At 43.1% G+C, this 27,760-nt stretch overlaps 2 protein-coding genes across 4 annotated transcripts; both read right to left on the bottom strand.

Moving 5' to 3' along the window:
* Positions 1-297: 297 nt before the first annotated feature.
* Positions 298-17,079, bottom strand: GPR89B (G protein-coupled receptor 89B). 3 transcript variants are annotated; one of them, XM_033518591.1, is made up of 16 exons: positions 16,984-17,035; positions 15,720-15,767; positions 15,340-15,594; positions 14,490-14,549; positions 13,602-13,705; positions 11,977-12,083; positions 11,092-11,193; positions 8,180-8,300; positions 7,853-7,933; positions 4,539-4,648; positions 3,466-3,554; positions 2,991-3,083; positions 2,513-2,608; positions 1,856-1,945; positions 1,154-1,219; positions 298-1,002 (listed from the first exon to the last, which is right to left on the bottom strand). In XM_033518591.1, the coding sequence occupies exons 4-16, from the start codon at positions 14,514-14,516 to the stop codon at positions 796-798; spliced, it is 1,293 nt and encodes a 430-aa protein (XP_033374482.1). In that variant the 5' UTR covers positions 14,517-14,549; positions 15,340-15,594; positions 15,720-15,767; positions 16,984-17,035; the 3' UTR covers positions 298-795. The 3 variants fall into 3 exon arrangements, with proteins under 3 accessions (XP_033374482.1, XP_015481975.1, XP_015481955.1); XM_015626489.3 differs by lacking the exon at positions 15,340-15,594 and having other exon boundaries at positions 16,984-17,011; XM_015626469.2 differs by lacking the exons at positions 15,340-15,594; positions 15,720-15,767 and having other exon boundaries at positions 16,984-17,079.
* A 1,497-nt stretch (positions 17,080-18,576) lies between these two features.
* On the bottom strand, positions 18,577-27,106 carry GJA8 (gap junction protein alpha 8). The gene has a single exon (XM_033518598.1). The coding sequence runs from the start codon at positions 27,050-27,052 to the stop codon at positions 25,862-25,864; it is 1,191 nt and encodes a 396-aa protein (XP_033374489.1). The 5' UTR covers positions 27,053-27,106; the 3' UTR covers positions 18,577-25,861.
* Positions 27,107-27,760: the final 654 nt, after the last annotated feature.

Raw genomic sequence — 27,760 nt, forward strand, 5'->3', positions numbered from 1 at the left:
GAATAAAGTTTTTAACATACAAGGTAAACAAGGCATGGAAGTGGTCTTTGACTTAACATTGAACTCTAGCAAAGAGGACCCCAAAACCTCAGCTCCACTTATGCAGAGAGAGAAAAGAAAGTTGACACTCAGTAAGAGAAAGCAAATCTCCAGCTCCTGAGGATACTAGGTACTAGTGATACACACTAGCACACATTACATACAGAAAGGGAGTTCATTCCTGCCAGACAGCAAATCCTAACCACCTTCTGGCTCAAATCCAGCCAAATCTTTGGGACTGACAAAAAACAACTGTGATACTTGCATATTACAAAAGCTTATTTAATTCCACAGACTCAAACATTCAATTCCAGAATTGCTATCCTCCAAATCCCAATTATAAGTTGATTTTCAAAAGAAAAATCACATTTCTTGGTGCCTTCTGTGATGATGTTGTTCCAACAGTAGGAGGTGTTCCCTCAGCCAGCCTACCACACAAGTTCTGATGCCCCTGGATAGTGGTGTATCCAGGATTGCTTTTATTGCTTGGCAATGAACTGTTCCAAGTTTAATACACACCCCCGTCCCTTCCAGCTGTGGCACTGAACAAAATGAGCCACAGAGCTTGATGATGACACGTGTGGAGGTTCAAGGAGCCAGAACACACAACAGAGCAGTCCTGTCTCTCCAAGTTTTGCAGTTACACTGCCAGAACACACAGAGCAGTCCTGTCTCTCCAAGTTCTGCAACCCACCCACAGGAGCTGCAGCAGTGCAGCTGACAGGACAGAGAGCAGTGCATGGCTGCAGTTCTGCCTCAGAGGGCCATATGCTTTTCTGGGGCTTGTTTGTGTGCTAAATAGAGAAAGAGGATACTGGACAGGGCACTAACTAGGAATATCACATCAAACCAACGGTGATAGAAGTTGAACTGGAGCTCTCCCAGGACTTCTGTAATAATGGTGCGGTATTCCGGAGGCATGCTCATTCGGATCAGGAGCACTGATGACACAAAGTACATCCCCTGCAAGTTAAAACAGGGACAGCAGTTATTGCTCCATCACAGGCTCTGTGGCTAACAGGGGGCAGCACACAAAAACACTGATGTGTTTAAACACACACAAGCTACGCATGCAGAAATGCACATGGGTGTGCCCATGGCTCTCCATACTCACCATTATCTGTGCCAGCAGCAGAACAATAACATTGGAGGACTTGCTGCTGGAAATGGCATAGAAGAACTAGAGAAAAAAACCCAAAAACATTGGAAATAAGCAGATAAGTCTGATGTGCCTTAGGACAGTGTGAAAGGTACTTAACATTCAGTATCTTTTCATCTAAAAATTCCCAATCAAAACCATAATTCTAGAGGGCTACCTGTAGCCTACTTTCATAAACCTCAAACTTGCATAAGCCTTTCATAAACCCTAGTCTGAAACATCAGTCTCCCCCAGCCAGTTGCACCTTGTGTTAAAAATCATGAAACAGAAGTTTAAGCATAGGTACCAAAGGCCAGGTCAAGTCAAGGAGTCACATTTCTGTTAATTCCTTTCAGTCCTACCAGCAGTTTAAATTAAATAATCCAAATGTTTTTAATCATCATCTCATCAACCTTACTCATAAGGCCTTGCTACAGCACCTTTCTGAACACTTGCAATCTTCAGCATCTTATTTAACACCTAGATCCCTTCCTGATGGAAACTGGGGAAATATCCTGCAAAAGGTGTTGTTCCTACCTTCCTCCCTCTGCAAGAATTTATATTCAGATATTTAAACATAAATGCAAACTGAAAGTTTTTACAGTACTTGTTCCACCAAAATATGGATATGATAATTACTTTCTCTGTGAAAAACCACTTAATATTCCTGGTTCTTACCTTTGTAAGTGTGATTAGCAACCCTCTAATAGAGGTAACAATGATTATTCCAACAAGAATAAAGGAAATATGCTGAGACCAGAATTTGACCTGTATCAACAAGAAGAACACAGTTAAAACTTTAACTAACCTCATGTACACCACATTGTATAGCTGCCAATTCTTCAGGGTCTTTGTCTCTCCTAACTGTACAGATGTCCATTGTAGACAGGTTTATATAACAGACATTTTCACCAATATATTAGCAACTGTTTACTCCAAACACAAGAGGAGATTTAGTTTATATGAAACACAAAGAACCCCATTTTCACTGGGATATCTTTTAGAAATGTAAATGGCAGAACAACTATTTGCACAAACAATCAAAATTTACATCAAAATACTCTTTAACTAAACGTATTAATCCAAGAAGATTGTCTAAAGTGCTTCTCGTTTCCTAAAACAAAAAAAAACAACAAATCACTGCCTCTCTGGCATCATCATCTCAGCATAAAATCAGTGTGAAAGCAACATTCATGGTGCATTTTCCTTTCCTCCTCAGTAAGTCAAAAGCCAAAGCTACATTCTCAGGGTCTATCACCTTCTCCCTAGCAGGAGGATTTTATTCAGATAAGATATGAATTCCTGAAAAGGCTGTAAGAATGAAGAAAGGCTCACATCAAACTGGATTCCCAGGTAATTTACAGTGATCTCAATTCCTCTTGTGACTGGATCAGTCTTCCCTACACGGTCAAATACAATATTGATGGTTGCCTGCAAGAGAGATGGATTTACATTCAAGCAAAAAGGCAAAAGCATTTCTCACTCTCACAGGTGAGGATCATGCATGATTCTTCTATTGTACCACCAAGGAAAGGGCAGGGGGCGGTCAGATTGCCAAAGAAAGCAAAAACACCATCCATATAAGAATTACTGGTCTGATGCTGTATAAAAAAAGCCAGATCCAGACCTTTATTTCTATATACAGAAATATATATACTATATATATAGCATATATAATATATACTATCCAAGGGCTAGTTTCTTTCAGAATTTCTGGATTTTAAAGAAACTAGAGCATTACTTAATGAACTGCATGCATAGCAGTGGTGTATTTGCATACATCCACAGAAAATGCAATAAAACATTTACATACCATGAAGATTTTCCAGACACAATAGATGGAGAAAAAATAACCCAAAAAGTTAAAGTATTTTCCCTGGAAAGTTTTGGAATACTCTATTCTTTCCTGGAAATACAAAAAGAGGGAGTAGAACATAAAAAAATATGTCACTTTCACAGTCACCCACAAAATAAATTGTAATGTAGCACCAACAGCAGCAAATAAAGCCCTGTCTTTCTACATCTTTTAATTCAAACGTTTCTGACCTCCCAAGTTTAATTCATAAGCTTGTGAATGGTTATAGGGCCATGGGGTAGACTCAAGGATGGATGTAAACTGGAAGGGAACTGTCACCTACCCCAAAGGTAAAGAACCAGATCCTCACTCCACTGCGTTACATCATTGCACCATTTACCTATTGAACAGGTTTCAATTTCTCATAACACATGTATTCTTTCAAACTACTCTGACCTCCCAACACCCATCTGGGCAGTTACTTGCTGTGTACCTTTGTTGCATGCAAGTCAGCAGTTTCCAGGAAAAGCTGCCGACTCAATTCTTCCAGGGCATCCACTTCTTGCTGGATAAGGGACAGATCTGGCAAGCCAACATAGTCAAGGCTAGAACACATCATGAATTGTTAATTAAGAACAAAACATTACCCACCTTCAGCCCAAGAGCCACATCAAATGGTTTGGTCTTTTCTTAGATCCAGATCAGCCTTGTCATTCAGCCTTCATGCTCCTCATTAATACAGCACCAAAGAAATCTCAAGGATGTACTTCATGTACACTACTCCAGTTTAAGGAGGTAGGCAGGACACAGTATTTAGGCAGTTGTGCAACAAATTATTTCTATTCCTCTCCTTCTACATCACAGAACAGAAGCAGAGCTCTCAAAAGCTGCTGCTCCACTTTGATCAGTGTCCCTTGCCATTGAAGCACATATCACAATATGTCATCTCAGATCATCTTCATAAACAAAACTGCTGAGTAACTGCTCCAAGAGATTAGTGATTACTATGGAGAGTCTGTCAAATGGCCAAATTCTGATTTTAGCAGCTAGTGTGAAAGGAGGGGAAGAAGAGTCCTCAGCCTCAAATAAGCAAAATGCACACTTCAAATGGTCTGACAGAAATCATCGGTAAGCAACTCTGTTAGAGAAGTACAGACCCTTGTCATTCCCAACAGATTCCTTCTAGAGGGGAGGTTGAAACTGGATGATCTTTAAGGTCCCTTCTAACCCAAACCATTCTGTGATTATGTGGTAAGTGTGTGCATCAAGTGTCCCCTGATCCACTGTACACCTCACCCATGGTGATGCAACACAACATTTATAGAGCAGGACAGAAACACAAAACTTCTGCCTGTGTCACAGTAAAACTGTGCCCAAGGCCTGGGCAAAAGGTCAGACAGTGGACCTGTGGACAGACTGGAGCACAAACTTCCCAGTAGACATTAGGCTTGAAATGTACTGAAACACAAATGTTTTGTGACTCTCCCAACTAACACTCTGTCTCTCAAAACAAAGCAAGCTGGATCCACCTCCCAAGGCAGGTGCCAGCATGCAGATGAAGGATACTTTCACTGCCAGGAACAGATGTTGTCACACTTTTTATCATTCCCCAGAAGCCAGTGGGTCTGTTATGCACTTCTCCTCTCTGGAACATTGTCCTGTGAGCCACAGCTATCCTGAAAGAACAGAAAACACAAGTTCTTAGGAATATAATATTTTTATAAAAAATCAAAACAAGAAAAAGGAAAAAAAAAATCCACCAGTTTCTAAGAAGATTCTGTGAAACTCAATTTACCAAAAAGAGATGTCCCATTTTTCTTCCCACTACATAAAATTATCCTGATTAGCTCTGGAGTACAGCCCAGTTCTAATCAAGTGAGATCCAATGAGCCACTTCCCAAGTCTTCCATTCAGGATCCTGTTTCAATTCTAAAGGGATTAAAACCCAGTTAAAAATTCAAAATTCAAACTAATTTCTCAGTCATATGATAAGTTGCTTTCCTTTCCTCAAACACATGACTGTGCTATCTCAAGCTCAGGAATTAGAAGACTTCTCATGCTCCTCCCTCCCCTTGGACACCTCTCCTTTATCACGGCACATCCGCCTTTCCATGGAGCTATGAGCTCTGGATGGTGTGCAGAACACTCTGATATGCTGTCACTCACTGCTAGGCTGCATGACAAGCTGTTATGAAGCAGAAACACACAAATCCATTCTTGGACAGAACCACTGGATGCTTCAGGCAATCTGAATGTGACTCCTGAAGTTAATTCCAACACTCCAGCAGCAGCAGCTGTCTCTCATCCCTCACACTTCCACGTGCACCGCGGCATAATCCTCACGAGCAGTGTTGGCTTCTGGTCTCGTTCCCTCACATTCCTCCCCACTGAAATTTGTGAGCAAGCTATCCATTCCTAAGCTGAAAACTATTCACAGGATTCTCAGGATGATCCATGATTCTGTGGTGTTTAGCCCCTTTCTTGTAGCTGCAGCCAGCATCACTACATTTGGCACTAAGCCCTCTTCAAGGCTGTTGATAAGCAGTGTAATAGAAAAAAAAAATTAAAAATCATTCCATCATTCCTTTCATATCAGCAAAAGAAACACCCTTGGGGCACCCCACATACACATAAAAGCACATATGGCCACAGACTACAAATTACAGAGATCTTGGAATCCTGATAGCTGCCAAATGTAAGAAATGCATTTTTAATCCTTGCTTTCCTCGCAGTACACAGATTCACATGGTCCTGCCCAAATGATCCAGAGCACTGCAGAAAAAATGCAGCAATGTTCAGATGAAGCCCAAGGCTATAGATACACAAAGGCAAATCTCTTTTGAGGGGTGGCAGGAATTTCTGTACCCACACAGTGGCCAGGAGTTCTGAAGCCCCCACAGGCCAGACCCATAGGCAAACCCCACACACTCTGTGAATGTAGATTGGTAATGTTGTTGTGAGGTATTTGTGTGTCACATCAGCTGATCTGACTCTAACATGATCCAAATGAAGCAATGCCATCAGAATGCTGGCATTTCAAACCTGAGGATTACTTATGCCACACCTGCAAGAATGAGTATAAAGAATCTGACAGCCTTAGAGGTGAGTTTCCATGAGGAATTGTGCTCTGGAAGGAGAAAAAAGTGATTCCTGTGCAAAAACCATCAGGGCAAACAACTTTCACCAACTATCTCCTACTGACTAGAAAACCAGCATGAATAAGGGTTGGCATAAGAAAAGTCAGGACCAGCAAAGAAAACAAAAAGCTTTATGTTCTATTGCCTTACAAATCTTGTGCTCACTGATAAGTTCTGAGCTCTCAGTAGTAATGAGAAGGTGGCCAGCACATCACTGAGAATTTATGGATTATGTAGCATTTACCCTGTGCTGGAAAATACTGCTATTCCCACTTGTTCTGCCAATTACTTGGTTGCATTTGGACTGACACATATTTATGTACCTATGAATTTAAAGATTTTAAATTCAGCTTTATATGAGCAAATAGTCCAATCATGCAAGCCATTGATCTCCACTGAAGTAAAAAAGAGAACAAAATTTACAGAACTCAAGCTTCTGCTATTTCTTGCACAATTCTGAGACTACTTAGTTTTGCAGTTTGTTTTGGGATTTTTTTTGTTGTTTTTTTTTAAACACATATGCACAAGCTTCATTATAATTCCCAAGTGATTAATACATGGCTCTTCATAATGGTCAGGAAGCTGCCATATTCAGATTTCCTGGCCATAGGAAGGCAAAAGTGCTAACTAGTTACAAGCCTCTGGCATCCTGACTTTTACCCCAACATCACCCTCCCTGGACCAAAAGTCCAAAAACAAAACAAAACAAAAGAGCAGAGACAGAAACAGCACTATCTTTTAACTTCAGAGGTAGTCTTTTAGTGTGCTTCCAGTCAATTAAATCAATTAAACTTGAGTAATTAAATTCTCTCACTACTTACTATCTCACACATGACCATACAGTTGTTCACCACTTAACATTTTCAAAGGGGAAGGAGGTTATGATTTAACTACACTTGCATCAGCTAAAACTCATCAGCAGATACATACATGGTGATAAATTTGGCAAGGTTAGGCTATCTAAAAGCTCCCCTGCACACATTAAAATGTTCCACTGAAACATTAAGGCACCAAAAGAAAAGTTTGGGAGACTGTTCTGTCAGACAGTCAAATCTTTAAAGTGACTCCAGTAACTGGATTTATTCTGCACTACTAGCAAGACATGAAAAATGCAATATGGGTATAAAATAAGCAGACAAAAATCTTTCCAGTCTAAATGAAACATTTGTTTCTACATTGTTTCTCAAAGCAGTTTTTTTTTAGCTTGGGGACATGGAATAAGCTAAACCAATGCCAGCAGAGTTGTGATGGCACACTTGTGTACTACAGTATATTCACCTTAGCAATATTTTACAATTCTGTAAAACTTAACCAACATAAACCTTGCTGTTTGTATGATACAGCTGTGTCCACACCAGCTCCAACCCTGCTTCAGCTTTGACCAGGATCATGTACAGGATTATGTACAAACCACTTTCTGTCCTGAAACCACAATTAAGAGCCAGCTGCAGAGGCCTAAGGGTGCCTGACTTGGCAGGAGAGTAAGATGCCCATCCCACAGATTAGTTATGCTGCCAGCAGAGAGTTACAAATGGTCTTGAAAGCCTAATCTGTGCCACTGCAGCCACAAAGGGCACTACTTAGTGTTAAAACCAGTCATGTATCAGGCCAGAAAAAAACATCACACAGTTCAACCCGCTTCAGACTTCAAAATCCTTCTTATACCATTTCAACAACCATCTTAGACCATACTGACAGCAAATCCTTGAGGTAAATAAATTTGTGCTACTGTTGTCCTCTCACCTTTTTTTCTTGCTAACAATCATGTCCATAGTCTGAAGGAGTCGTCTCTCCAATGCCAGAATATCTGCATCTGTTACATTCCTGCAAAATAGAGACCCCCAATTAGGCCTGCTACCCCATTTCAGAGGGGATGTGCACATGCCCATGAGACAAAGAAAAACCTGTGTAAGGGGAATATGCAGCAGCAGTGGAAATGGTTCTAGCATGCAGACGTGACAACAGCTAGATTCAGAAAAAAAGTAAAAAGAAAACTTGAAACAATGCCACAGGAAAAGCAAAAAATAATCTCAAAAAAGCTGGACAAGTATTTCACAAGGCTGCAGTTACCTGAGAAAGTAGGACATGTAAGTGTATGGACAGTTGACAGCACCAAATCCTGACAGCAAAGCCATGAGTGTCACCCCAATCACACCAACACGGCTGATGAGCTGTTCTATAGACAGGATTCCTGAGGGAGGGAAAAACATGGCATCAGCAACCTTGCTCTCTTCACTCTGCTCCACACTTGGTGCTTTTCTAACACAACACAGAGCTGCTTAATTAATCTGACTGCCTTCCCTCTGAAATGACCCCAGGTAACAGGAAGGACAGACAGTGACTAGGAGAAGAAAGGGGTAGGAAGTCTCCTCCAGAAATCACATTACCATGCTTAAAAACAGGGATGGGGAACTCCAGCTACAAAGAAACTTAACAGAGATATGGATATGTGGAGGGGAATAAATATCAATATTTTGGTTCCAAACTAATAAAGAATGTTTGCCATTTGCTGAGATGGGAACACAGATCATCCACCAGGCACTTATAAAGGAGTGTTTTCCATAGAGACACTTCTGCAATTATGAGAAATTATTATCAAACCAGCTGGTCCTGGCAAACTGGCCTAAAAATGTCTGAACCCCCATCCCATTAGAAGCAACCCCTCCAGATCAGATCCAAGCTGTGCTTGTAGGACAGTGGAGGTGGGAAGCTTAAGCTGCTCCTGGCTGTTCAGTGTACATCTGGTTGACACAAACACATTGTTGAGGTGACCACCAACAAGGTCTTCTACCTGAGCACCTAGTGGACTCTAAAACATGTAACTCAACGAACATTAAGCCTGTGCTGTAACCATCACCAAACACTGAAGCTGCACTTATTCTTAAACACAGACCTCAACCTGCCTTCCCAGGACACAGTGCCACGTGTAGTAAACACCACTCACTTTTTAGGGAGCTGGTTATAGAGCAGCTGCCACACACAGCACATTTAGAGCTTACACTATTGCAAAGCTGAGATGGCTGAGCGCCAAGCCACATTTCATGCTTCAGAGAAGTGGAATGAATGATGAAAACAAGGCAAAAAGACTTCACAAAGGGAAACCGAGACACCCAGTCATGTGCAGCTGCACAGAGATTTACAGGAGCTACAGAATGTGCTACAATACACTGGCCTTTTGCCCCACACACTGTCAGAATGCAACACTTAAAACAGAGGTGCCTTCAAAATGACATTACATTTCACTGGTTGGAGCAATGCTTCCCTGTGAAACTCACACATAAATTGAATGAATGTTCCACCACCTCAGAAAAAGGTAAGAGCTTTATTAGAATAGTGGTGTGTCATTAAGCATAACCTTCTTTCTGCTACAAGCTCCCAAATTCACGTTTGCTAAATAAGTTGCAGTCCAAGGGAGCCCCTTGCTCAGTGGTGCACTTCTCAGCTGCAGGACACTGAGAATCCCCATCCCCATCCTCACCTGCCTGAATTAGGTCATCACTCCCTGATGAAACCCACAGAAACCTTGTCTGTACTGGTAGGACAGCAGCACCACAACAATACAGCATGGAATAAACATGTAGAACTTTTGCTCTAACCTCATGTCTACACCTGGTAGGATAAGGCACTGTTAACCTCTTAAGTGAAGGTATGACACCCTGTACAGCACAATTAAAAACAGAAAACACCCTACTACCCATTCTGGAAATCAGCAGGTGTTACACAGCCTCCCTGAACCTTTTGGTGACCTAAAGAGGATTTACCAAACCCCATGGCTAAGTTTCCACTGGATTATTACATTCTGTCAACTCAAGCACCTTCTGCAGCTCACAATGGATACAAGTCTTTCTTGGCAATGAACACTGGGCAGAGAGACCTGCACTATACATCAACTGCTGGATTTTGGACACAAATGACACAATTACAAAACAGACACACATTTTCTCTTAGGAAACTTTCAGGATCACAGACAAAAGGCTGAGTAGACCCTACACTCGTTGGTATCCTTCAGCTTCTCTTGTGAGTACAAAGTCTAGCAGCTTCCCACAGAACAGAAGGACTAAGCTGAGCATTTTGTATGCAGACAGACATATTCACCAATTTCTGTGAAACTGACTGAATTTCATCTGTTGGGAACAATATCCAAACAATTTTCCAGTGCAGGGGAAATAAAAGGGCAATATAAGTTACACAGGTCACAAATAGCCTGGTTCTAACAGTGTTACAATCTTTCAGCACAGCCAGCCACATGCTAACTCTGTTGGACCCAAAGTAGCCCGAGTGCAGAGTATCTTCACACTGTAAATACTCATGACCAGAGACACCCAAGCTAATTCTGCACACAAACTGCTCTGGCATCCAGCAGGATTTACCAACTCACACTCCACAGCCTCTGGACTCAGGCACAGCAGGAATCTGTACCAAAGCCATTACAACTTCCAGGCCCATTGTTGGCTACAGTCTGTGCAGCTCTGGTGTTTAGGCACACTGCTGTGTTCTGGACACACATGGACAATCACTCATGCTAAACTCATCTGGTTTCAGTCACAAAGAAGAAAAACCTGACTGAAAAATAGTCAGATGAAGGATTGGTTATTGATCTGCTTCTTAAATAATCAAGGCTTAGACTCCACAATAGAAAGAAGTAAGTTAATAAAAATTGTGATCAGCTTTTTGTGTAGTTTCTGTGCCCACAGAAGTACACCATGCCTCTACATGGTCTAGGTTCAGTTAGGACTTGCTTCCTTCAATTTTTCCTGTGGTACTGAAAGAAAACTAATGAAAATAATCCAGGTGTATCCAACCCTTTCTGTCAGTCTGACAACCTTTAAATTCCAGGTTTCAAAGCAGAGCAGACCCTCAGTTGCAAGAACTACTTTCTACAGTCCCAGCTGCAGAGCTGAGATAATAACAGCTCCAAAATAAAAGTGAAATAATAAAGCCTATTTCAGGAGAGAAGAAATCAGCAAGAAAATGAAACTTACCATGTTTTGGGCTGAGGATAGGAAATGGATCCCCCAACTTCCAGAAGAAATACATGAATGTCAACCACACAACACACGCAAAAAGTAGTTTCTGTCTGTGCACTAATGGAGAGGAAAAAGGGAGTGCTTGAAATAGGTTCTTCTTTTAGGGCTTTTTATAGCTTGCAACATTTCTACATTGATCTAAACACTACTTTGAGAACAGGTGCCAAAGTAGGTGTCATCTGACAGAGCTACAGCTTGCAGTGTGCACCCCTGCACCTCCCACAAGGCTCTAGGTTCCACATGGGACCACTTCACTGCTTTCTTGTGTGATCTTTAACGTGAATCTTAAATATTTCATCTTCATGGCAAAACTACACATTCAATATTCCCTACGTGCCTAAGCTTCACACAAAAGAGTGATGAGTATCAACAGCTCAAGAGTTAAGTGTCCATTAGCCCATGGAAGAGGCCTCATCCAGACAAGTGGAAACAAAAAAAGCAAAAGTAAATTATTGTGCTTTTCTGCTCCCTAAGTGATTTATTGAGCTTCTCTGCCTCATTTCTTTTGCCCCCTAGCAGAACAACACAGCCTTGCCAAGGGTTGCAGAGTTTGGCTGCAAGTTTAAAATTGCAAAGGAACAAATCCCAGTAATATTACTCTGAAGTGCTCAACTTTGTTGAAACCCGTGAAGAAAAGCAGCATTTGCTGGGGTCAAGCAAAGCATTTCCTGACTGTTCAATAAATGGTTCATGATAAAGCATAAAGTTCTAAAGTGAAGGTATTTACCCAGAACAAAGCCAGGTCAAGGAGGGAAGTACAAGGACAGTGACCAAATTTATTTCTCATTTGTATTCCTAGTCTCAAATTAGCAGCTCCCCTGCCACAAACCAAGTACTCACATAATCTGATATTGCTCACAACAAAGTAACCAATGTAGAAGGGCACCATGAAGACCAGGATGAGCAAAATGACACACAGATTCAGCTTCCAGTGAAAATATCGAGAGCTGAAATAAAGCCAAAATACTGATTAGCACGATATAATACAACAAATTTCTCAAAGAAAATTGTATGTCAGTGAAATCTTTTCAATTACATCAAGCAATGAATAATATTGGCTTAGAATATAGAATGTTCTGGAATTTTTTTTTATTAGGATAGAGGAGAGGGAGTTGTTTGGTTTGGGGTTTTGTATGGTTTTATTTTTAAATACAGAGGTCAGGAATGTGTATTTAAAACTAAACAACTATCCAGAAAACCACATTGGGTATTTTATCAAATAGTGTATTTTCTATGGTTACTAATACCAGTTGCAGCATGATTCATGTGACTGACTGCTCATCTAGTTGGAACAGTAAATCAAAACTAAGTACAAGCGGTAATTAATTTTCTAATGAACAGCTGAGTCAGAAAAGAGCTAATTCATATTGAAAAGACTAAAAATATTTAATGTTGATAATTCAGCATGTTTCACTTCAGAGTGAATTGTCTCATCTGCAAGACTTTGCAAAGCAAGGTTTTATAAATACAAATATATCTCAACATGATCAATACTCCTCTGACCAAATTACAGTAGTCAAATGCAGGTAAGATTCATCTTGGGTGAACTGACCTTTCACTTAACTTGAACAGAAAAATACATGTCCCCATTCCCAATATTAACTCACATCCTCTTTATCCTCAGGGAAGAAGAAATTACAAGGATCCTTGTCACTTTTTCCTAACTAATTTAGAGGCAAACATTTTCATCTACACTGAAGTCGAGCTCTTTATTGAAGCTTATAAAGGCATTCTCCTCAGTGATCTCCCTGGCTCCAGCCCCACATATGAATAACATACAGAACTAACATTACCTTTAATCAGTTCTGTACTTCTTGCCTTTCAACCCCTTTGTCTGCTCTCTTACACTTGTATGATGAGACAGAATAAGAAGAAACCCAACTTAGAACAATAACATGTAGAGGCTATTTTCTCTTTCCTACTGACTTCCAAAGAAGACAGTTTTTAACATCCCCTTTAGGTAGAAGTCCTCACCCTATTGTCAAGAGAAGATTCACCTTTGATTGACAAATCCTGTACTGTTAGAGATGTGGCTTTCACTCCACAATTAGCTTCACATCTTATCCACTTGTTTGACCACCAAAGAAAAACCAGTGCTTAAAGTTTCTGTAATCTTTAGCACATGAAAAGTGCTCTTAGCATGATCTGAAGAGTTACAATACTTCCATAAAATAAATTATTTCTTTTAACTTCACAAATGGATAAAGTCAAAGGCTAAAGCCCTGCCCTAAGGACCTACACCAATTGTTAATAGCAATTGCATGTTAGTAACAAAATTGGAAGCTTATAGCTACTAGTCCCACGTTCTGTCAAATGAACAACTGTTGCTGCACAAACATCTTTATTAAGTTGTTGACACTTTTCTCCCCTAATTTCCCCAAACCAAGACTAATCCATTAATTTAGAAGACTGAAGATGCTGCAGAGCACAAGGCAGGCCAGTCCCTAGTGAGCTCCCAGACTCACCTGCTGTTCAGCACTCCCAAAATCTCAAAGATGATGAGCTCAAACATGGTACAAGAGAAGGCAAAAGTCACAGAGAAGATCACCTGCACCACATACTGTCGCACCTGCAATGCAGAGAACAATCCAGAGACACCAGGCATTTACATTTCTGGACTGGCATCCTGATACCCCTCAGATAAAAATACAAATCACAAGGTATGATGGCCCACAACTGGGTCTCTTGCTTAAAGGCACCAAGCCCTTTATCTGCTTAGGAGGAAGCCAAAAGTCTCTTGGAAAACAAGAGCACAAACTCATACACTAAGCAAGCTCTTTGATATTAACCTTAGATTTAAAAACAAAATCCATATGAGAAAAACTGCTGGGGTCTTGTTCTCTGTCTCAGTCGTTGATAGGGTCTGAATTTGGCTTCCACTTAAACCATCTCTGACCTAGACTACAATCTCATACTCCACTAAGGATAAGAGAACGACATTTTTATCCCACCCAATCCTCACAACCAAATCAGCTGCAATTGACACATCTCACTGAGTTTAAATTTAGCCACTGACTTTGATTTTATCTCAAAAATTTCACTTTATATAAGGCGGGCTTACTAGGGCCAAAGGCAAAACAGTTCCCTCCATTTCCCCTGCATCTCCTCCATATTTCTTTTTATTTAACAGTAGCCAGTATAGAAACTTCCAGTGGCCACAGGAGAACCCGTTTCCTCAGACATCTAGGAGTGTTTCAAATAGAAGCACAAGAGGAAATTTAAAAGAAAGTAACTGCAGATAAGATAAAAAGGGATTAAAGAGAGGAATAAGGCTAAATGCAGTTTTAAAAATATTTCTATACTTGGGAGCAATTTTTTAAGATACAGACTTGTAATGCAAGGTTCCTTCTCACCTCATAATCCTTGAAGAGCTTTCGCATGAAGAAAAGCCACCCAAATCCAAAGAACAGCACCTGCAGAAGAGACAAAAAACTCAACATTTGCATCCTGCAGCTTGCCGAACACAAACTCACTGCACTCCTGACTCAAATGGAAGGAAAAGAGCTAACCCAAACACCCAAGATCCACAAAAGATTAAAACTTGCCACTGTACCATGGAAAAAATATATTTTAAATATCCAAGTGTAGCAGAACAAAAGGCTATGGCCCTAAGGAAGATCTAGTCAAGACAACTGAGTTTGGTGCTCCTAAATTCTCAGAATTCCTCAGTTCCTAGCATGTGAGAATCCTCTGCACTGTTGATTCTTGTTTCACTCTTGTAATCTACAGAATTAACACCTATGTTTGTTTTTTTTACAGGAAATATGTAAATGGAGGCAAAGCAAACACTTGAATGCCCACCACACACACATCTTCTAAGGATAAGTAAAATTTGTAAAAATATCTGCTGCTTCTTGTAGACTAGAAGTGTATGTTTATTTTTTGTAGAGGTCTTTACAGTACATCTGGTTAGACACTGACATATTGTGGGTGAAAGGTGCTACAATCATTTCTAAAGTGAGGAAAAGGCAGTGCTGAATGCCTCAAGACACAATCTGGAGCTGCAGAAAGCCACATGGACAAGGCAGGTGAAGCACAAAAAGCCAACAACATTTTTCATTTCAGTGGTTGTGAAAGCACATTAAAAAATTGGTTTAAGTTTCTTCTCACTCCTGAAGGGATCAACTTAATATCACAGCTATTTTGCAGATAACTTAAATGACGTAAATACAAATTGAACAAGGTGGCCAAAATTGCAATTACCTGTCTTCAGAGAGTAAAAGGGGTCTGTGTTATCAGGCCTCCTATAAGCAGTCCCATCTATTCCTCATAAGACTGGAGTGTAATGATTCAAAAGAACCCAAGCAGAAAGAGAATTCAGGAAATACTCAGTATTTTTTACAGAAGTAGTTTTGACCAAGGCAAAGACAAACTTCAATATATGTCAGACATCAAGGAACAAAGTCAGTGTATCTCTTCAGAGCACATGGAAAAGGCCAGAGCTTTCTGCCCACCCTGCTGTGGAGATGGGAAATATTCAAAGACAAAAAACAAAGGAATTATTGTAGATTACCTCCCTGCACATCAGGAGTAACCACTGGGGCAAAGGTAACACACTAATATGATTTACAGACATGGAATACCTGGAATGGTGGGCAAGAAGATCAAACACAGCTGCCTTGAAAGAATATCTGAAATAGGGATGAGGTCAAATGAGTGATTGGTAACAGCTGGCAAAACTTGTTTGAGGAGGACTTCAGACTTTAAAGTAGCTGCTAGCAAAAAGGAAAGATATTCCATAAGCCTCCTATCTACAGGTCATAAGTTAAAGAAGTATGATAAGCAAATGAGATCTACATAAAGTAATTCCACATTCAACAGTGGGAAGGAGGAAAAAGAGACAAATTCTTCCGAAAGAAGTAAGTAAAAGATGAAGAGATAAGTAAGTACAACAGTAACAGAAAACTGAACGCAAAGATTAGACTCCTCTTGTGTTAGGGACTGTACAAAAGCAAAGAAAGACATTTTGGTAAAAGTTCACACTCCAAGACACTGCAGGTGAATGTGCCATATAAACTCAGCAAAATCTTGAGCATTTGACAATTACACACAGCGATTTGAACATCTAACTTGGTACTGTTGAAGATGATGAGAGGATTCAAAGCTGCAATCAGAAATGAATGAAAAGTTTTAAGTTAGAGCTCAGTTATAGCAAAAAAGTCACAGTTTTTGTTCTGGGTGAATTGTTAACAGTACCAAAGCTACACTCAAGCCACCAAGAGTGAAAAAGGACGTTGTAAGCAAAAGTCAAAGCATTATCAAATGGGAGGGTATTGTTCTTCTAAGAAATGGCCAAAAGCTGTCCTGAAAATTGTCAGGAATTAGAGTTGTGCACTGAAATCTATCTAAGACAACCACCCGCTGCTGAGTGGGGAAAGGCTCCTTTTCCTCAACTCATCTCTCACCACTACAGAACAAAGATTTCACACCAGCTCAGAAGCTTAAATCAGATCCCTCTGTGATCCCCTTAAACGCATTTTCATCTGGTCCAACTGCCTAGGACCAGCCTTGTTGAGAAATACCAGAAATAAACCAAGCACTCCACGTAGAGACCAACAAGATGAACTTCCCTGTCTGTTCCAACTGGAGAAACTTAAATTTAAACTTAAGCGGAGCTGGGCTCGCCTTGCCTGAGCTCAGCTCGGTCCGGCCGGGCCAGCCCTGAGGGTCCGCGCGCCCCCGGCGCGAACAGCTGCGCACGCGCGCCCCCAGGCGCCGCCCCCGCGCTGCTCCGGCACGGACACGGCGCCGGGAGCGGGCAGCCCGGTGACGGCGGCGCCTCCCCGCTCCCTCGCCCTTCTCCCGGCAGGAGGCGCCGCGCCGCAGCGACGGGGAAGGGGTGGGTACCTGCGATGTGAACATGATGCTGGAGTCGATGAGGAAGCTCATGGCGGCGCCCAAGGCTGCCCGCTCCGCTCCGCCCCGCCCGCCGCGCTTCCGTCTCCGGTGGCGGCAGCGCGCAGGCGCGTGCGCGTGCCCCGGGATCGGCGCCCCGCCCTCTTCGCGGCGGGGGCGGGCCCAAAGGGCGGGGCCGGGCGGGGAAGCTCCGCCCCTATCGCGGAAGCTCCGCCCCCTGGCGGGACCGGCCCCAGTGAGGGGAGCATGGCGGTGCCGGTGTGAGGGAGAGGAGCAGGGGTGTCTGCGAACCTGAGCCCTTCGCCTGCCCCTTCGAAACCCAGCGCAGGTGCTGCCCTCAAAAGCCGCGGGAAGGGCACCCGCTGCCGGCCTGGGGGCGGCAGGAGGTGTGCGGGGCACAGAAGGAAGGGCAGGGTGAGCACCATCCTCTGGGGTCCCCAGCACAGGAGGGACATGGACCTGTTGGAGCAAGTCCGGAGGAAGCCTCGGAGTTAATTGGAGGGATGCAGCACCACTCCTATGACAAAAGGCTGAGAAAATTTGGATTGTTCAGCCTGCCAAAGGGACGGCTTAGGGGTGACCTAATTGCAGCGTTAGACTGTTAGACTGAAGGAGCGTGCAAGAAAGATGAAAAGGGGCTTTTTACAAGAGCATGGAGTGACAGGAAAAGGGGAATGGATTAAAACTGCAAGAGGGAAGGTTTAGATTAAACATTACAAAGAAATTCTTTGCTGTGAGAGTGGTGAGGCACTGGAACAGGTTTCCCAGAGACATGGATGCCCCGCCTGGAAGTGTTTAAGGCCAGATTGGGTGAAGCTCTGAGCAACCCAGTCTAGTGGGTGATGTCCCTGTCCATGACAGTGAAACTGGATGATCTTTAAGGTCTCTTAAAGAATTCTGTGATTCTGCCATTTGACCACTGTTGTGACTCCTCTGCAGGAGTAGGGCAGCAGTGAGTGGCACACCACAACTGCTCCTGGCACATCTTCCCCCCTAAGGGGAGATTGATCTCCCATATGGAGGCTTCTTCATCCTCCCTCGACACCGAGAACTGGGCTGCAGATGCCTTTCAGGACTTGCAATAACAATATATCAAGGAATGGGGCCAGAAGGGAAGCAAAAGTGCAGACAGGGAATTTCCTGATGGCTATCGGTGTGAGATCCAATCCTTCATGTCGCAGTCGCGTTCCCACTTGACCTTCGTGGCGTCTGAATCGTTTTCTTTTTTCTGCTTAAAAACACACCTTGAGGAAATGGCCTCAAGTGGCACTGGGGGACATTTAGATTAGACATTCAGGAAAAATAAATAAATCACAGAAAAGATTGCAAAACATTGGAATAGACTGCGCAGGGAAGTGGTGAAGTCACCATCCCTGGAAATGTTTGAAAAACACGGATATGGCGCTTGAAGACATGGTTTGATGGTACTGGGTTGGCAATTGATCTTGATCTTGGAGGCCTTTTCCAACCTTAATGATTCTGATTCTATGATTCTAACCATTGCCACTCAAAACTCTGTATTCAGAATAATAAACAGGAAGAGAAGAATCAAGTTGTGAGCTTAACAAAGCACAGAGCCCCTGCTGACTGAAAATCAGCAAACTTTATTCATTACAACTAATTTCACTAGGAAAACAAATCTATGTTTGGTTGTGCCGAGTCACCAGATTAGTCCCACAGTCTCTGATTGATTGGCATTCTGTCTTGCTCTCAGATTTCTTGGTTTTAAATTTGTCTCCTTGTCTGCAGCATTCCAAAGAGAAGAGGACATTCAGCTTTCATGGAGAAATTAACTGAGGGAGCAGGTGATTGTATCTGATCTGAGACCTTTTATTTCACAGCTTCTGGTATCAGTGCCAGTTAATGCAGAGCTGAGATCAGGCCTTGCCTGCTCTTTCTTTCTGTATCTGCTGCTTAGAAACTGTTCTTTCCTAAAGTGGTGAGATTCCTGAGTTTGGAGGGATTTGTGGTTGTTCTGTTCTATGTTGGTAGGTTATGGGGCAAGGTTAGCTGTTGGTTGTCTTTTAGAGGCCGAGGTTAACAGGAAATCCTTTAAAAATAAGTTATACAGAGCCAAATTCTGCTCTTGTTTATGCCTTGGCAACTCAACTTCCACACAAGGGTAAAAAACAAGGGAGAGTTTGGTCATAGGTCTTAAACTTTCTTCTTTGCATGTGTTTGGAAATAGCCTTGAAACATGCCTCTGCTTAGCTGTAAATTACTGATCCCTGGGCCTTGGGAGAAACACAAAGGGAACAAGATAATTCCTACAGGAAAGACCCAGCCCCACACCCACCTCTCAGCCCCAGGACTTCTCCTTCATGGAAAAGGTGTGAAAAGAAAATGGGAAATTTATTTTGTGCTGTTCCTCCCTAGATAGTCGCTGATGTCCATGTGTGGGGAGAAGGCTCCATGGCCCTCCACAGGTACAAAGGCAGCTTCTCAGTTGTAGTTATTCTTCCACATATTATAGCGAATAAGGCTATTTTATGTTCAGTTTATAGAGAGAACCAAAATCAAGCCTTTTAAGTAAAACAGGAAGGTGCAGCATATTGAATTAAATCATGGGGTTTGGCCAGGAGTATATTTAGAAATCACACTGGTCTCCAGAAGGTGCTACGGGGCATATTTATGACAAATAGCCTCAGCTGGCAGCCAGCCACCCATTTTCTTTTCTCTCCAGAGGTTTTCATAAACAAGAACTCTGAAGCTGGAAGTATTCCCACATCGTTCTGGTTTCTGCATTTCTTTTGAGTTTATGGTTGATGAGTTCAGGTGATGTTCACTGGCAATTCATGGATTCCTTTACAGGATTGGCTATGACTCATTCGTGAACATGTGTGTATTGAAAAACTTACCTGAGCATTTTTTTTAATATAGCTTTTCCACCTTGGAAGCCAATAAATGGCTGATTTGCTTTCACTGTGCCAAGCTGGATCTAGCAAGGCGAAGGCCAACAGTCTTTGTTTTTTTTCAAAATGTTCTGTCAGTAGCTCTGTAATCACCATTTCTATTCAGTGCTGCTTCATCCCAGATCAGCAAGCTTTAAAACACACAGGTTTTTGTTGACAGAATGTTAAAATGCACTCCTCTGCATTTTCAGATGGATTTAAAGGCACACTTGATGCTGAAGTTAAAATATGGAAAAGACCTAAAGCGCTATATTTCAATGATTTTATCTGTTGACAAGAATACTCTCTTTTTTCTTTTCTTTTTTTTTTTTTTTTTTTATTTGTAATGCTTTTTCCAAACCAGTTACACAACACGATTCTGGCCTCAAGCAGCTTTTGTAGCTACCAAACATCAGTTCATAGAATCACAGAATCATAGAATAGTTCAGGTTGGAAGGGACACCTTGAAGATCATCCAATTCCAACCCCCTGCCATGGGCAGGGACGCTTTTCATCAGACCAGGCTGCTCAGAGCTCCATCCAGCCTGGCCTGGAGCACTTGAACAGCTGACTCTGTGTGTGCCTCAGCCTCTGCTGGTGCCTGGGGAGGTGGTGTGGCCCTTGGGCAGCCTAAACCAGCTCTACCAGAACATTCTGGGAGGCAGAAGTGCCCTACATGTGTCATTCCACCACGCAGTGGCTGCACTGAGCTTTCAATTTGGGATATCCCATGGGATAGATAGTTCAGGCTGGAAGGCATCACCTGGCCCAACCTGCAGCTCAATACAGAGTCAGAGTAGGATGCTCAATGCTTTTTCCAGCCAAGCTTCATCCCCCAAGGATGAAGATCCAGCCATGTCTCTGGGCACCTGCTTTAGTGCTGAACACTCTCCATTTGAACAATTTTTTTCCTTGTCAGAGTTTTTTTAATGCAAAATGTTCTTTTACTGCTCATTGTGATTGTTGCCTCTGGTCTTTTGCTGTGCACCTCTGTCAAGAGTCTTCCTCCATCTTCCCTGGAATTTCTCCCCCTTAGGAACCTGAAGCTTAGGGCTCCCAATGCCCCTCCTCTCCAGGCTGAACAAACCTCCTGCATCTCTCTGTACAGCAGGCTGCTGAGAGGAAAGCTTGAATTGTTGACAGATACATAAGTCTTGCCTCTTCTACTGAAATAGGTTGGTGCCAAGCTAGTGGCAAGGAAAGGATTGTGTGCCAGGCTATGTCTTGGCAAGCTGACACATACTCGCTTGCCATGGTTACTGCTCAGCTGTGTAAGCACATTTGGTGTTGGCAAAAAGCCTTTCCTGAGCCGTGTTAAAAGGTACAGCACACACAGAGCCCAAGGAATGGCAGTGTCATTCTGTTGGGGGAAAAAATTGTTCCAGTACTTTGACAAGTCCCCTGATTTTGGTACATTTATCCAGCCCTGGCCCTCAGGAAATCTGGCACCATATACTGTTTTATCACAGCTGCCTTGGGCTTACAGGAAGGCTTTAGTGTAGTACTCATGGATGTTCCTGTCTTTACTAAACAAAACTAAGCCTAGGCTAGGATTACTTTCGGTTGTCAGCCTGAAAAGCCATTTTCTATACAAAACAGCAAACTGCCACTTTTTTTTTCAGCATTGTGTGGCACAGCCGCTCTTTAAATGTAAAACTGCACAGTCAGTGAGTTACTGAGCAGCAGGAGAGATGGGACTTCCCCCCTCCAGTAGATTTAATGCCCACACAGACCTAGAGAGCAGAGATGCCCCAAATCTCTCCTCTCCTGCAGGAGGAGGCATCTGCACCTCACTGTGTTTCAGCACTGAGAGATTGTGGGTGTCGGTCTCTGTTGCTCTGAGTGGTTTAAAACAGAAGCCCAGCAATATTCTGTATGATGCAACCCTCTCCCACATGCCTTGCAAGCACCTCAAAACTGTCAGAGCTCCACCAACCTGAACCAAATGCTCCAGGAACTGCCTTATTTAAGCACAAATGCTGCCCCAGAGTGCCCCAGGATGCTGGGGATGGAGAAGAGGGGTCCACGTCACCACACTGTCACCACAGCTTCATACATGGCCTTGGCTAAGGTGGGAGAGATGGGTGAGGGAGTCAATAAAGTCTTTTTTACGCATGGCAAATCCATATCCATGTTAATGTTGTCAGTGCAGTGCAGTGTTCACATTCCAAATTACTGCCCTTCTGGTCGAGGAGTCATATATTACCCAAGTTAGCAGTTCTGCCAAGAAATAACAAGGATACCATGCATTTCAGCAGTGCTTTTCATCAGATCATTCCTACTTACTTTACAAACAGAATTAAGGAAGCCTCACAACATCCCTGTGAGGTAGGTGGAAATCCTTACACCCATTTTACAGGTGGAGAAAACAGGCACTGAGAGGTAAAGCGATTATCACAGCAAGTCAGAAGCAGAGCTGGAAATAAATCTAAGATTATTATCCTAGGTCCACTGCTCTAGACACTAGAGAACACCAACTCCACATGCTATTGTAAGCTAAGAGACTACCTTGCTCTTCTACTTTCACCTCCTTTGGTGATTTTGACACTTGTATCTTATGCTCCTTGCAGAGAGCCATGTGATCAGTTAGGAATTTATTTGCACAGGGAGCCAAGGGGGTAAACACACCTTTAAATGATCCAGGCATGGCTCTAATTGTCCAGTGATTTCCCCCTTCCCAAGGAAATAATATTCCCCATTCATCATATATATCTCTATGTTTTGCTAAGTTATTTTTGGAGTAGAATCCACAGCTCTAAGGCTGTTATGCAACTTCACTAGGAATTCCTTGAGTAATCAATTAAGTTGTCTCACTGAGAGGGAATAAAGCACATTTATGTGCTCTCACATCCAGAAATAGCAATAATCCTTTGCTCATCTGTAGGGCCTTCCACCCAAGGACCTCCCTTTCCACAACTAGCACAACACGTCAGGCCTCACATCATCATTGTAAGGTAGAGAATGATTCCCAATTGCACAAGAAGGAAGAATGACTTGGTGACAGTCCCACAGCGATTTCCTTGCAGAGGTGAGGCTGAGTGCCAGACGACCGGACTGTTCCCTGCCCCGTTTGTCGAGCAGCACTGTCCTGATGCCGTGGCCTGTGCTTGGTGGCTACGGGTTCACTGCCAGCCAGACAGAGTACTTGAAAACTGGCTTAAAAAATAAAAAATCAAGAAGCAGTTGAGTGGATGCAGGAGGAAAATGCCAGCTTCTCCTTGTGCCCTTGGGACCCGCAGGAAGAAAGGAGCATTCCTGTGGCAGCTGTGAGAGAACTACAGTGTCCGTGGAGTACACTGCATGTGGTGCATTTTACTGAGGCTCTCCAGTGGAAAAGGACATAATTAACATGTGGTGATTAGAGACTGCCCTGCCTGACAGCCACGTGGTGAACCACATACTCCTGATGAACAAGCACTCATCTTTAAGTAGTCCTGTAGTCTAATGAATGTATGAATGTCAGAGATCAGGAGTGGAATTGTCAAGTAATTAGAAGTCAGCAGGGGTGGGTGTGATTCAAGCAGTCCAGTACTTCGTTATCTGGAAGGGTCAGAGGTTCTGATGCAAATACCTCATCCTAAACTGTTACAAGGTAGTGGTTTTTACCTGCAGGAAAGTGTGTTTCCAACCCCCTTCAACGAGTGGGCTGGTTGAGGCTTAGAATCATTCAAACTCTCTTACCACTTTCTATGGAGAAATTAAAAAGATCCCATCTAGTGTAAGTGTGGTGATTGTGTTGTTCATCTAAATCTTAGCTCTTTCTTTAGTTCTAGTATCTTGAACTGGGCACAGTGGACTCTTCCTGCTAAAAAACATTCTCTTTCCTCAGTTGTGATAACAGTTCTCCTGTTTCTGTATTAAGGGAACGGATAAATGGTAGCCTCCAGGCTCTCTCTCTGCATGTATTGCTTTGTCATATTCCTTCCCAAAACTGAGGAGGGACCTTCCAGTCTTCCTTCACAAGGAAGGACACCCAACAGCCTTTGAATAAGAAATAAAGGTTTTGACCTTAGGCTGAAAATCTTGGGAAAATACAGAGGCCCAAGAGAAGCAAAAGGATGAATAGTGTAAAAAAAAAACAACCAACCAAAAAAACCCCCAATATGTGGCACCTCTGTGGCGCTGAAGAATCCCAATGCACCCTACAAACTTTCTACATATGTACAGCTTATCATCACTGGGCAGTGAAGTCCGGCCACCTTCGTGGCTGCGTGGCCAGGGGTGGGATCAGGAGTGACAGGACTGATGTAGTGGGGCTGGGACAGGACCCAAGCCTACCCCTGTCCTACCCTGGGACAGGGCTCTGCAGACACCCGTTTGCCTTCTCTGGGCTTTGAGTCAGACCTGCCACAATGGGAGGCCGCAGGGGGGCTTTTCTAGCTAATGGCGGGATGAGTTGGATGCATTGTGCCAAAGACCTTTTTTTCCCTGACCTGGATTAGAGCCTGCCCTGGGAACAATGGGATGGGCTGCAGCCCAGCAGAAAGAATTTGCTGAGATGGCAGGGTCTGAGGTTTGCAGTGCAGAGCAGAGCAGAGTGCATACCTGCACTTTTTTGGCATGAGGCTCAGTTTTGGGGGGACATAGCTGTTAACCTGAAGCTTTTGAACGCATTGCTGCACTGTCCCAGCCAAGAGCTGCTGCTGCAGTCCTAAAATTAGAAATCTATATTAGACGTCTAAACATTTGCAAGCACATCGTTTTCTGCCTTCTGTAAAAAAAGACTTTTCTGAGTCTCTGAGAGTTCTGTACAGACCTGTTGGCACAAAAGGTCTAAATCATCTTTGGAAAGGTATTGTCTTACTTGAGTGAGACTGGCATTTAATGGAGAAGTAGCCCACTGAATGTCTCCCATCGGTCAAATTAAAAACAAAGGCTGTCAAAGACTTTTACCGTATCAGTCTTTTCAAACCTGACCAACCAGTTTTGTGTTTAGAGGTTTAAAAAGTCACATAGTTACCCAGACCCCTGGTTTAGGTTCACAGGTGCCTTCAGGACTCTGTACCTGAGATTTGCTGAGTGCCTGGGAGCCTGGAAGCTCCAGGAACTGAGCACTTGTCAGGATCATACCATGAAGGCTTGTATTTGGTTTCATGCTCTAGGGGTTGTAGCTGGCCCCTCCTTTCTCAGAAGATTTTTCCCTCTTGCTTGGCTAAATCTAATTTCAGATTTAAGTTACAAGGCTACAAGTAAAAAATATCACTTGAATTTATTCTTTCCAGTATTCCAAACTAGTCTCAGGGCTGGATGACCCTCCTGGGAAAAAAAAATAATCCACCTCTGGGCATCTGCTAAGTCCTAGTGGAGAGCTACTGTTAACCTTGCCCACTGTCAATGTCACTTGAAGAGCAGAAATATTTTTGACTGGGGAAAATATTTTTGCCTAAACTCAGATATGCATTCACAGAGAAATTTGGAACATTTTTGCCTTTATTTTCTGAATAAAGAAGGGAAGTTTGGCTTAGTATTTTAGTGTGTTGATGCTAAGCATAGAATTCACTTTGTGAATTAAATAACTGCAATTCCATGCCAACAGCAAAGGGGAGATCTGCTCAGTGAGCCATAGGAGGAAACAGAAAGACTAGATACAGTTGTTGATCAGTCTTTCCTCTCACTGGCTGAAAGACAGATCCTCCCCACATTCCTAGAGAAATGTGGAACACAAGGCTTTCAGTAAATATGATCATAGTGGCGACATTTGGGTATCACTGCCATGTTAGGTTTTAGAATACATCAGTTATGTGTAGATATTACTGTAAGTAGTGAGCTGGCATGTGGGAACAGGGAAATACAGGGACATATGGGGCAAATAAGGCACAGTTACCATGGTAGTACCTTTCCAGTTGAGAATCATAAAAGGAAATAATATTCAAGTGGCCATTTTAGCACTTTGCTTAAAAATATCTTTTGATTCTTTCTCTATCTCTCCTTTTCTCTTCAACCTTTTCCTTTTCATGTGCTCCCCTCATCCTGCACCTTCATACAGTCAAATCATCTGACCTGGCCCGGCTGCTGGCTTTACTTAGCCTGCTCAGGGGTCTCATATCAGTGGCAAGTTCAGCAGGTGCTGAAGGCCCTTCCACTTCATCTCTCACCACCTCCTCTTCTGCTTTCTTCACCCCTGGCTCTTCCTGAGGCTGCTCCTCTTGTTCCTCCTCCCCCTCTGCTCGTACCTTCTCTTCTGGTTCCTTTGCTTGTGCATACGATGGTAACCTCTCATCGAATGCCCTGGAGAGATCTTCCAAAGGTCCCATCCCAATCTTCTCCTCAAACTCATTGTAGGCTGATGGAAGGGGGCTGGGCTCAACCCCAACTTCCGTGAGAGGGAAATAGTGGGACACCGGCTTCTCTTCTTCCAGCAGCTTGTAGCCTTTGGCCTTTGGGATGGAGGGGACTGTGATGGCGTGGAGGGGCTTCTCTGGGACCTCTCCAAGCTGCTCCTCTGCTGGTCTCCTCAGAGCCCTCCGGATTCTTTTCAAGATCAAATGACTGATCTCCACCAGGTTGAGGAAGAGGGATACGGCAGCCACCACCAGCATGAACATAATGAAGATGGTCTTCTCTGTGGGCCTGGAGACAAAACAGTCCACAAGATTGGGACAGGGCCACCGCCCACAGCGGTAAAGGGGGAGAATTCGGAAGCCATACAGGAAGTACTGACCTACTATGAATCCCACCTCAAAGAGGGTTTTGAAAATGATGTGTAAGATGTACGTTCTCAGGAGAGTGCCTTCCAGGCGAAACTTCTTGGTTCCATCAGGGTTATTGCCTTTGTTTTGGTTTGGAGCCAGGGGCAGCTTCTCTTCATCCACCTCAGCTTGCTGGCGCCTCTCAGCTTCCTCCCTCTCTTTCCTCTTCTCCTCCATGCGGACGTGGTGCACAGCATGCCCGAAGTACATTAGTGAAGGGGTGGATACAAAAATGATCTGCAGGACCCAGAGCCGGATGTGGGAGATGGGGAAGGCCTCATCGTAGCAGACGTTCTCACAACCAGGTTGCTGGGTGTTGCACACAAAGTCTGACTGCTCATCTCCCCACACGAGCTCGGCAGCTGTGCCCAGGATCAGGATGCGGAAAATGAAGAGCACTGTGAGCCAAACTCTCCCGATGACAGTGGATTGCTCATTCACCTGCTCTAAAATGTTCCCCAAGAAACTCCAGTCACCCATTTCTTACTGTCTAAGGGAAGAAAAAACAAAGAGAAAGACCACAAATTATGCTCAGTTTTAAAGATTTCAGGTTTTCCCACTGATGTCTCTTGTTGCTTTCAATCAGTATTTCCCTAATATGCTTTGAGAACAGAAAGACGGGTTGCTTGCTTGCTGATTTGCCTGTTCACAATGATTTATTAGCAGGATGAAGGGCTGGGAAGCCAGAGGAAGCTGCCTGCTAAATTCTTTCTTCTATGGCTCTAAATGGGCAATTACTTTTCAGCCAGGGAGTATATTTATCTCTTTTTGCAGGTGAGAGTCTTCTGTGGCGCCTTGTAGGCTCAGTTCTGTGAGTCTGCTTAGATTTTGTGCACGTACAAACACTCACCAGCAATACAGTGGAACAGATTTATCAGCAGGCAGCTGCAGTGGTTAGAAGAGAGGGTGAAGCTTTCAAGCACACAAGCACTTCTGCACCAGAACCCCTCATGGGTCAGACAGATCTCACATCTGCGCCCATCTTGCACCTAAACAAACCTGAATTCTCTCTAGCTTGCAAATGTCAATTCTACTTTAGCAACCACTCTTTTAGGTAAGAACAGCAATTACAACACCATTACTGTGTTAGTAATGCTGTATTAAGCTTAACAACTATTCTATAGATTAGTTTTGCTCTATAGATTATGTTGTATGCAATGTAATTATTTGGTGCTATCTGGGCTACTC

This window comes from Parus major, chromosome 1 (genome assembly GCF_001522545.3).
Source record: "Parus major isolate Abel chromosome 1, Parus_major1.1, whole genome shotgun sequence".
NCBI classification, from domain to species: domain Eukaryota; kingdom Metazoa; phylum Chordata; class Aves; order Passeriformes; family Paridae; genus Parus; species Parus major.